This window comes from Cyprinodon variegatus, unplaced genomic scaffold (genome assembly GCF_000732505.1).
Source record: "Cyprinodon variegatus isolate N-32 unplaced genomic scaffold, C_variegatus-1.0 Scaffold62, whole genome shotgun sequence".
Lineage (NCBI taxonomy): Eukaryota > Metazoa > Chordata > Actinopteri > Cyprinodontiformes > Cyprinodontidae > Cyprinodon > Cyprinodon variegatus.
In genome coordinates this window covers 1,776,620-1,788,293 of record NW_015150515.1, presented here as the reverse complement: position 1 = coordinate 1,788,293, position 11,674 = coordinate 1,776,620, and the positions used below count along the sequence as shown (strand labels likewise).

Below are 11,674 nucleotides of genomic sequence, written 5' to 3'. Positions count from 1 at the left end.
CACTGCTTTTTAATTGGTTACCCCTGGTTTAATGTTTGTAAATATATATTTCCCGTCATGTGCTCCATCCCATGCAGATCATTGGCTCCACCCACATCTAGTGGAAACTAGTGTGATTGGATGAGTCATATAACGCAAACACTCATTGGTTAGCTAAAGGAAATCATCAGAAGCAAGCAGGTGTTCTTCAAACTGCTAACGTGAATTGTCTATGCCATGCTACAATGTCGGATTCAGAAAAAGATGTTGAAATGTCTGAAAGGTCGGACACAAGCGAGAGCGTACCGGGAGACGGAGACCAACAAGACCTCCCTCATCCTTGGCCCTATCTCAAAGGATTTTTCAAAACAGTCGAAAAATTGAGCTTTCAGTTCATATAGTGGCATATGGCAGTTTTTTTTTAAGGTTACTTTATACTTTTATACTTTAAGTAGTTTTTGGAGCACATACTTATAATAATTTATTTACATAATTTACATAATTTATTCCTCTCACCTGTTTCCTCTTGGTTAAATTCAGTTCAGCCTGAGCATTCAGGGCCAGATCATTAACTGTTTTTCTGTTAGCCTGTCTGTTCAGTTTTATTTCATGGTTCATGTCCTGGATCCTGTCAGCCAGTGGAAAGAGGTTTTTGTGTTTGTCTTGTCTCCTAATCGTCCACTGTTCCTCCCCTGCAGAGTCCTCTGGGTTTTTGGCTCTATATGCAGGGAGGTTCAGTTTTTATCCAAGTAAGCCTGGCTCCAAGGTGGAGACAAGTTTAAAGTCCTGCATCAAGTTCTGGTTCCACGTCCTGTCTCGGCTACCCTCTTCCACTTAGCCTGCTCATCTGCACCTGATCCTGTCTGCTCCTGTGTCGGACCCAGTCAGACTCTGAACCCTCCTGGGAAGTTGTGAATGCCTAGAAGTTTGGATCCTGCTACCTGTTCTGTTCCTGCCTGATCTGGATCCTGCTCCTGTCTGTTCAGGATCCCTGACCAGGATCGGCTTCCAGCATGTCCTCTGGGACTGCAGCACTTGGGGAAATTCTTGGACTGGACTGTTAAACCAGGTAAGTGTCTCTCCTTGAATACTGGGTCCATCTGTCCGCGTTTCATGACAACTTTTTCCCTTTTACCTAAGTAAAGAGGTCAAGTTAATACTTTTACCAACTTTTACCAGAGTGTTTTTAAACTAAAGTATCTATACTTCTACTTAAGTAACAAATGTGTGTACTTTTGACCCCACTGGTACTAGCAACCTTCTAAGAACACAAGCGCACTGCTCTAACCACTAAGCCAACACTCCTACATACTAATATCTAAAATAACAAAAGGTGTAAAACTTCAAGAGGTGTGAATTTTTTTTTTGTGAGACCCTAAATATCCAAGCCACCTTAAGCCGGGCTTACACTGTGCGATTTCTTTTTTGCCATTTTTTGGCTGACTTTCCAGTTGTGCGAGAATTTTTCGATCGGGCCCTTTTGTCAATGATTTTGTCTCTAAAATGTTTGATTTGAACTGGTTTCTAGATTAGTCACGCTCACTGAAAACCTTCATCTTTAGGTCCATCCTCTCATCATCATCTTAAAACCATACGACATATATCTGCTGTTAGAATTGGGTATTTACACTCAGCCACTTTCTGTACCTCTACTGTTCCCAATCCATCATTCGAGCTGACTCGATCTCATTCCGACATACTCTCTCTTTTGCTTGTACTGACTTTCTTCCCGCCATCCTCATAAAACATAACTACACCACCTCAGGCTCTCCTCCATCAGCTCACTAAACATTACAGTGTCATCTGCAAACGTCATAATCTCCTGATTCTCTTACTTTTCAAAATTCAAAAAACGATGAAAGTCATAATTGATCAGGCATCTGAACCCTCGTTCATCAAGAACTCATCTGTTGATACCCAGACCAAATCCAGAAATGTTTAGGTTCCTATACGTACATTTTTAGGGATCTTTCCATATATGCACTGGAAAAAAATCTAAATCTAGATAAGTAATTTTTTCTTAAAATAAGTGTATTTGTTCTTGGATTGAGGAGGTAAGGGAGACATTTTGCTAATGGAACAAGACAATTTACACTTAAAATAAGAAAAAAACAATTACATCGTCTTATTTCAAGTGCATATTCTCTAATTATCTTATTTTAAAAGTAAAAATACTCATTCCATTGGCAAACTACCTCAATTACATACTCGAATTAATGGTAAATACACCTAATTTAAGAAATGTTTACTTATCTCTACATAGTTTTTCCAGTGTGGTGTTCTGGTTGCCCCCACATTAATCAGTTCAGATTATTTATTAGATGCAGTCATCTTCATGAAAATTCTTTTAAAGTTCATATTCAGATCTGTTTGGAAGAAAATTAGACGCTAACACATTTTAATAAAAATGCCACAAATTTGACATTTTGAAGCTTATGTATGTCAGAGAGTTGGTTTGATTATCCCTATCAAACACCTCACCACAATCAGTGTAGCATAACGTCAATGTTTTACATCCGAAACACAAATATACACGGCAATATTTGTCATTATGTTGAAATTAATCCCTAGGTTTAATGTTTACTTTGGATGAGAATGTAGTATTCAATCAAAATTCAATTATATAGTTTGTAGAGATCAAGGTTGGGTCTGCTGAGGAAGTCCAAAACTTCTGCCTTGCACTTCAGGAGGCAAACATTTTAAAGATTTCTACATTAGTGAGTCTTTGCTTTTGTCTGGTTGGGTCCGATTATTAGAACTTGTTAGAGATCTTTAAAATAACATGAAAAAAATATAACTTTCACCATGTGGTAATAAAAGCTAAATGGGCTGAGGCTTCCCATTTAAAGTTAACATCATCTGTTAGATGTTATCATTGTTTAAATCCTCTGAAAGCTTTATTCTTCTGGTTAACTCTAGTAAAAATAAGTAAAGAAATAACAAATATCACAAACATCCCTTATTAGATTTAAAAAAATAACAGATAAGATCAGAAAGTAAACATTGCTGTAGAAATCATAAAGACTGAAGTAAACACCTACTCATATCTTGGTTTTTTGTGTGATTTTTTAATGTTACGCTCAGGTACAATCTGAGGGGCTTCACTTTGTTTTATTGTTTCTGTATATAAATATTTATTTTTATTTGATCTTTTCTATTATATAATTGATATAATATATATATTATTATTATTTTATTATTATTATTGTCAAGTTAAACCAGGAAAGGGCAAGTGACACTTTCTAATGTCCACCCGCCTGGTGTGCTTTGAACTTGAAATCAAGCGCTCTCCCTCCTCAAGCCAAACACCTAATTTAGAAATAATCCTGCTCACCTGGGCTTCGCAGAAGGAGAAAGAACTCAAACTCCAAGCTACAAGAAAAGACACCACTGGAAGGAGATGAGAACATAAAAAGTATTTTACATGATTCATATTTTTTGCAGTACAACCAAAATAAATTTTGTTTGTTTGACATCATGGTATCCAGTGCTTGCAATATGCACTTTATTGTTTGTTGATTTCATCTATAGTTAGGTTTTAAAAGCTAGTTGAATTTGTAAAACATTCAAGAGATTTCATTGTAATTTCTGGTGTGCATTTTATTACTTTGTAGGTTCTCAACCTACTCACATGTTTGTGAGATGTGTATGAATCAAGGAAAATGATAAATAACCAAAGTTGAGTTGTCCCAGCATCCTTTGGTTGTGGCTAGGCCATTTAAAGTTTGGGCAAGAGCTGGAGAATCTAAGAAAAACTTGACAATAATTATCATAGTAATATTATTATTATAATAATTATATAATCAGGGCCGGAGCTAGATGGGGGGCCAGGGGTGGCCGGCCACCCTTAGCAAATCATTGACCACCCCTACCATTTTTCTAGCCTGACGTAGTCCGACTCAATTCTAGTCAGAATGAGTCTGATACTGCTCCATAGAGCTGTGATTATGGGGCGTGTTTCGAACGAACCAGGAAAAAAAATGCCTCTGCACTCAATTGGATAGACCTACAACCAATAAGAGCAACGGAGTGCGTGACGTATGTTAAGCGACGCATAGTTGTTGTCCAGAAAAATCAAAGCGTGCAGTTTCACGCCTAGAATAAAAAGATAAGACTTGATCGCATTTCTCTGTTCCTCTTTTAAAATTAATTTGCTGTCGATATCTTCTAGAACAGACCTAATAGCAGAATCTACTCACCCAAACTCTCCAGCGGCAGCCATTATTGTTGTCACCCAAGCGCGCTTTGGTCACGTGGTTGATTACGTTACTTTTGATCATCTGTCCATCATCGTATAAAGCCCGCCCTGACAATTTGATTGGATCGCCTGACAGTGGGCGATAATACACGCGCTACTATGGAGCAGAGCCAGACCGAACTTCCCCGAACTCAAACCTTGTGGGCGGGACTAAGTTCGGACTGTCACCCAGGCTACCATTTTTCCCCCTCTAATACAGATGGTGGCAGCAGTAATACTCTCAAGTGGAATATTCCAAACACTCTATTTTTTTGTGGTTAATTATACACATCAATATACTATCATCAAAGATGATAAGTACATATTTCATGCTCTTTTCAGAGCTACATTTGGTGTTATATGGGGTAAAGAGAAAATGATGTGTCCCTCCAAGTTATCTAGGAGTCTTCAGTGAAATCAAAGATAAATCATTTCAATAAAAACTTATCAAGTAATCAATTTATGTAGATATTAGTGCTTGTAAATATACATTTTATGCAAAAATGTTTATTGATACAAGTAGGTAAGTAATGACAATGGAAAATATTTACGCCCTAGAACTCAAAACTGAAAGAGTTTTATCCACTATACCTTTTATCTAGAAATTATGGATGTTTAAATATATGCGTCTATTTGTCAGCAAAGGCTGTAGGAAAGTATAGTTTGTCTTTATTTAGAAAATATGGATATTTTTCTTGTTAATTTTCCTGTTGGAACAGTGTGGACTGACCCTGAGGTTCTAGTGCCTATCTGCTTTCGGCCACCACTCAGTGTACATTTGCCATTGCCAGGCCACCCTTATAAAGATGTTTCCCGTGGCTCCAGCATTGCGGTGGCTGGGGGTTTTTCTCTGGGCCTTCTCTCCTCCTCCCTTGATGGGGGGTCAGATTTCCTGGGTTGGCCCCTTCCTGGGCGCCTTTGCTCTTCGGCTCCCTTTGGGCGTCTGGGGTTTTGGGTCCCCTGGCGCTCGCCCAGTTGCGTCTTTGGCTCCTCACAACCACTATTGAGCAATTTTCTACAGGTGCTTGGTTCCAGGTAGCCTGGGTGCCATTCCGAACTTAGTCCCGCCCACAAGGTTTGAGGTCGGGAAGTTCGGTCTGGCATTGCTCCATAGTAGCGCGAGTATGATCGCCCACTCTCTGGCGATCCAATCAAATTGTCAGGGCGGGCTTTATACAATGATGGACAGATGATCAACAGTAACGTAATCAACCATGTGACCAAAGCGCGCTTGGGTGACAACAACAATGGCTGCCGCCGGAGAGTTGAGGTGTGTAGATTCTGCTATTAGGTCTGTTCTAGAAGATATCGACAGCAAATTAATTTTAAAAGAGGAACAGAGAAACGCGATCAAGGCTCATCTTCTTATTCTAGGCGTGCAACTGTGCGCTTTGATTTTTGCTGACAACAACTATGCGTCGCTTAACATACGTCACGCACTCCGTTGCTCTTATTGGTTGTAGGTCTATCCAATTGAGTGCAGAGGCTTTTTTTTTCCTGGTTCGTTCAAAACACGCCCCATAATCACAGCTCTATGGAGCAGCATCAGACTCATATTCTGACTAGAATTGAGTAGGACTACGTCAGGCTAGGTTCCAGGTACTTAGAGATTAACTCCCATAAAGAAAGCCCATATTGTGTTCTTCAACTACCACAGTATACATGTCACTATATCCGTTGGTTGTGCTGTTCTTTTTACATCTCTTTTTGCAGATGATTAAGCAGACCGAAGATGTTTTAATGTTATCTCCCTTTTATCTCCTCTTTCTTTTATCTTTTCTCCTTTTTTTAAGTTTTTTCTTTTCTGTTCTACATTGCAGTGTCCATAAAATCTGTAATACTCCCTGCATAAATTATAATAAAGCTATTCAATGGTTTAACGACACAACAATAGGCCCGTAAACAGCATTATCTGGTTGGGTCCCATATGATGTACAACACAAGATAACGGTTCAGGATACGGCGACAGTTCCATTAAATGGCCAAGAAGATACAATTAAGAGGTCGTAGGCCGGTAAGCAACTGCTGTCTCTGCTTACCGATATTTACGCCTTTGATGCCATTTATATGCGTAAATCAAGTGGAACACTGTGGCGATAACCATACTGCTGTAGCCTGATTAACCAGACTAAATGTGAGATTAAATGTGTAATTTAGTCTGGCCCCGATGAATGAGACATCGGAAGATTGTTGATGAGAACAAACCATGTCTGTGCCTATTGGCCAACGCTCTGACCAATGAGCGCAACTGACTGTGACGTAGAAAGCGTGAGAGAAAGCTGGTGGGGGAGTGTAAACCAACAGCCTGTCGGTTAAACGGTGAATACATCCTTCTTAAAAATGAATGAGCATAGAGCCTCTTCCTGCTCACGTTTCAACCAAAATCCCAAGTCTAATCCTTCCAGAACTGATTCCAAAGCTAAGTCAAACGAGAACTGTTCAATAGTTGTTGCCATCTTCCTTGTTGTGCTTTTGCCAGCGTTGTGCGGCTTTGTCGTCACGCCCTCAAATCCCTGCCCGCTTTGCATCCAAAAAATTCAAAACATCTCTGCGTTATGATTGGCCCGCCAGTTCTAAGGTCTGGGGCATTGATAGAGGCTAGACCAACTCGCAGGCAAAAATGATGAACAACTGGTGGCTGGGGCTAGTTTACTAGGCAGATTATACTTCTGCAACAACAAACATGAAATGTCGCTTGGGTTTGGTCGCGAAGTTTTGCTGGTATGCTTCTGCACCATCGGTCTGGAATTTGTGGGGAAGCACAGCAGCTTCCTCCAAAAGCGCAATGGGGGGAGCCTATTCAAGAACTCACAAGAACTTCGGCGGATTGTCACGAGAAATTTGGCGGCACCGGCGGGAGTGTTGATCTTCCAAAAAGAACAATGGCACGTCTGCAAGATATCATGGTCACGGAGATGGATCTAGAGTTGTCGGACATCGAAGAGCAACAGGTTCTCTCAATGGAGAGAACCTCCTCGACTAACCTTTCGTCGTAGTTGTCCATTGTAGTTGTTCCTCGGTTTTAAAAAATGGCGTGCCCTGGCACCGAATCGAGAAGTACGACCACACAGACAACCAGAAAGGCATACCAAGGACCAATCACAGCTGCTTCTTGTCTGCGAACTTCCGCAGGTTTGCGATCGTCCAACCTGTAGTTAGGATTTTTTTGGAGGTGCGCGACGACGGTCGTAGAACCTCTGCGAGGGGGCGTGGTCACGCACAGAGACAGATTTGACGGTTGCAGAGGCTATGCGTCAGAAGCATAATTGGCCTTAAGAGGTCGTGGGCCCGTAAGCAACGGCTGTCTCTGCTTAACGATATTTACGCCATTGAAGCTATTTATATGCGTAAATCAAGCGAAACACCAAAGTGATAGCCATACTACTCCACTTATGAAAGCAAAATCTGTTGGGCTATTTCTTAAAAATCAAGACAATTATTCTTATTGCCACATTGCCAGACAGGACACTGTTAAAAAACTAAAATAAAATTCTGGCTACGCCTCTGAATATAATAATTATTATTCAGTTATATATGTATTATTATTATTATATATGTATTATAATTGTATTTTATGGTTGTGAACAGCACTTTGGTCCGTCAGTGTATAAAGTGCTTCATAAATAAAGTTGATATATTATGGTATGTATATAAATGTGTATCCAGGTCTCAGAAACAGTTTTTTCAGAAATATCTCAGAGGTCTTGTGTATTTTTGGCCGCCATATTGACTCTGACAGGACATTGCGCAAAGATCAAACAAGAAGTTGGCGCTCTTTGTCCTGTGAAAGAACGCGCTGTATTTCTGGGCTCCTGTTACCGGAAAGCCAGTGAGTGCTGCTCGCAGTGTCCCCGGCCGCTTCACACTTATAGGTGGGGCGAAGGAGGCGACAGGACGGCTCTGTCAAGAAGTTTTTCGACTTCACACTGCCGCGCGTGCAGCGTCTTATTTTATCTGCTAAGAAATATTAGAGAAACTACGGAGGAGAGGTGGCGCGATAAAGGGAGAGTGAGGCGGAAAAGGAGCCAGCCATGGACGGTGAGTTGAGCTGTTTTATTCGCTCTGCTTTTCAGCAGCAGGAGGTGAAACTGAACGGGGTGGTTGTTTTGCGAAGAGGGAAAGCCCCGCTTTCACTGGGTTTGCGCTAACAGGAGGGGTTAGCGAGCCAAGCCCCTACTAAAAGTTCATGTTTTAGAAGAAAACTCTTAAAGAATTTTAAATATAATCTTGAAATGACATTGTTTAAGTTATTTAGTCTCGGTGTGGATCATTCACCTTGCCTCGAACCTGTCGCACTGCCAGGAGGCCTGCTGGATCGCTCCTAAAGGATTGGCCGCCAAACTTCATTCAAAAAACTCACAATTTAATGTTTCTCTATAGTTTTGCTGAAACTAAAGTTAAAAATGAAACTTTATTAAAACGCCTAGCTATTTTCCACTCGTCCCCTCCCACTCGGCGTACATTTGGTCTAACTTGTTTTAATATTTCCAATAAAATCTCCATTTTCTCTGGCTGCTTCGAGCCGCCCACCTGTTTTTCTTTTAGGAAAGGCAAAATAAATTGAATGCGTTGGCAGAGGAAGGAAATACTTTCTGACTGAGTTTATTTACACCATGTATTCCTTAAAAAAACTTACATATTCCAGATCGGTTTATTTTAACATTTAATTGAAATGATCTAGAATGAGTGTGATTGAGTGATGACACTAAAGTGATTTGTGTGTAAGGGCTTCAGTGGGTGGCCTCAAAGCTTCAGCTGTGTTATGATATTGGTGCATTCAATGACTTATGAGTGTGTGGCATTATGTCTGACATCTTCTTTCACTTTCATACTGTATAAGCTGAAACCAGCAGGGATTATGTCACTCAAATAAAAGTGCACCAAGGCCAATAATTTTAAAAGATTTCAAATGAAATTTGAATTAATTTAAAAAACATGCAAAAGTCTTGAGTTTGTTGTTCTTCAGTTAAGAAAAAAATGGCTTTGAGTTGAATAAAAAGCATAGATTATCTCCATTATGTTGTTATCTGTGTTGATTTAGAGTAAAGCTTTAGAAAGCAGGCATGTTCCAGCTTGGAAAGAGTCCCACTAATGGTTCTTAAACTGTCTGTCTGGTTTTAGCTGCAGGGAGGAGCTTCGGCCACCTGATCTTCTCACACCTTCCCTTTTTTCTTCCCCTTCAAACAACATGTTGAGCCTGCTATTTTCTTTTTTCTCTCTCAGGGAATACTTCTAGCAACAAATCTAGTAATGTGACACCAGGCCGGCACGCTGCCCGCCGCTCAATGTTTGCAATTTCCATCACTTCTGCGTGTCTAGAACTTGGCAGACACTTTATGAGCGCTTATTATATTTAGCTGGGAAGCTCCGTGTATCTCTGCAGCCTTCTGACCTCTGTCTGGTAGATTTCCACTCTGACCGCACCACAAATGACAAACTCGTACTAAAACCACAAATATGCCCTACATCTTGTTTGTTTTATTCTAGTCATTTGCAAGGCTTTGTGTTGTGCGTCATTTCGTGTGGAGGATTAGCAGTTACCCCTGATGGGAATTTACCCCACTAAGATGTTAAACTCTGTTTCTCTCACTCCAGGTGTGTATGGATGGGGCTTGACCCCTCTAAACCCAGGTAAGAATGTGTTTTTATTTATTTTTTATTTAATTTGTTCATGGGGATTATAGACGAAGGCACCAGGTTTCTGTTGTTATGCTGAAGGAAGTAAAAAAAGTGGGAGATATGGGGTTAATTTATGTCAGTAACAACATATGAGTAAGATGTTTAAACTAGTAAGTGAACTTTGCAAAAATACAAGTAAGAATTTACCAGTAAGAATTCACATTTTTCGTCAAAAACTTTTAATTTCTCCATATAATCCCACATTTGTGAGTACGAAACCCAGATTTCTGGTTATAATCCCATATTTCTCATTCAAATCCGTCATTTAAGAGTAATGATCACAATTGTAGGACTATATCGCTATATTTCAAAAATTCGCATTATAACCCTAAATTTCTAGTCATAATAATCCCATTTTTAGGAGAATAAATCCATACTTCTCATAACTATCCCTTATTTATGAGTACAAATCCAAATTTCTTGTTATCCCACATTTACAAGTATGGTTCCCACATTTATGAGTAGGAAATCACATTTTTGTCAAAAACCTNATTTACAAGTATGGTTCCCACATTTATGAGTAGGAAATCACATTTTTGTCAAAAACCTTAATTACTCTTTATAATCCCACATTTATGAGTACAAACCCCAAATTTCTTGTTATAATCCCAAATTTTCCGTTCAGATCCGTCATTTATGAATACTGATTCCAAATGTATGTAAGCGTATGTACGAGTATGAATCCACGTTTCTTGTTTTCCCAGATTTCTCATCATAATTCCAAATTTCTCATTATTACCCTAAATGTCTAGTTAAAATAATCCCATATTTAAGATCTACTTTCCAAATTTCTCATTATAATCCCTCATTTACGAGTACGAATCCAAAATTTCTTGTTATTCCACATTTATGAGTAGGTATTAAATTTCTTATTATAAACGTTTATTTCTATGAAAAAACAAATTTGTTGTTTTAATCCCAATTTCTCTTTCAAATCCATCATTTACAATTACTGATCACCAATTTATGAGTATGAATTCACGTCTGTCATTATAATCCCAGATTTCTCAACATACTCCCAAATTTCTCGTCATAACCCAAAATTTCTAGTTAAAATAATCCCGCATTTAAAACTATGAAACCACGTTTTTGATCCCAATCCCAAATTTCTCCTTATAATTCCAAATTTTCCAAAATCAAAAGTTTAGGAGAATAAATACCTACTTCTCATTACTATCCCTTATTTATGAGTACAAATCCAAATTTCTTGTTATCCCACATTTACAAGCATGGTTCCCACATTTATGAGTAGGAATTCACATTTTTGTCGAAATCCTTAATTACTCTTTATAATCCCACATTTATGAGTACAAAACACAAATTTCTTGTTATAATCCCAAATTTCTCGTTCAGATCCGTCAATTATGAGTACTGATTAGATATGTATGAGTATGAATCTACGTATAATCCCAGATTTCTCATTATAATTCCAAATTTCTCATTATTACCCTAAATGTCTAGTTAAAATAATCACATGTTTAAGAGTATGAATCCACATTTCAAATTTCTCATTATAATCCCTCGTTTATGAGTACGAATCCAAATTTCTTATCCCACATTTACGAGTAGGTATTCAATTTTTTTTATTATAAACATTTATTTCTAATTAGAATCCCACAATAACAAGTATGAAAAAACAAATTTGTTGTTTTAATCCCAATTTCTCTTTAAAATCCATAATTTACAATCACTGATCACCAATTTATGAATATGAATCCACGTTTAATCTCAGATTTCTCAACATTCTCCCAAATTTCTCGTCATAACCCAAAATGTCTA

The 11,674-nt window shown here is 38.8% G+C and overlaps 1 protein-coding gene across 2 annotated transcripts in view; it reads left to right on the top strand.

Moving 5' to 3' along the window:
• Window positions 1-8,040: 8,040 nt before the first annotated feature.
• The window catches only part of rela (v-rel avian reticuloendotheliosis viral oncogene homolog A), a 28,682-nt gene continuing 25,048 nt past the window's right edge, over window positions 8,041-11,674 (top strand). The window contains exons 1-2 of one of the 2 annotated variants that reach the window (XM_015371665.1): window positions 8,041-8,254; window positions 9,812-9,847. In XM_015371665.1, the coding sequence (XP_015227151.1) occupies window positions 8,248-8,254; window positions 9,812-9,847 (43 nt within the window). In that variant the 5' untranslated portion in view covers window positions 8,041-8,247. The remainder of the gene's footprint in view (window positions 8,255-9,811; window positions 9,848-11,674) is intronic. The other variant, XM_015371664.1, reaches the window with a different exon arrangement.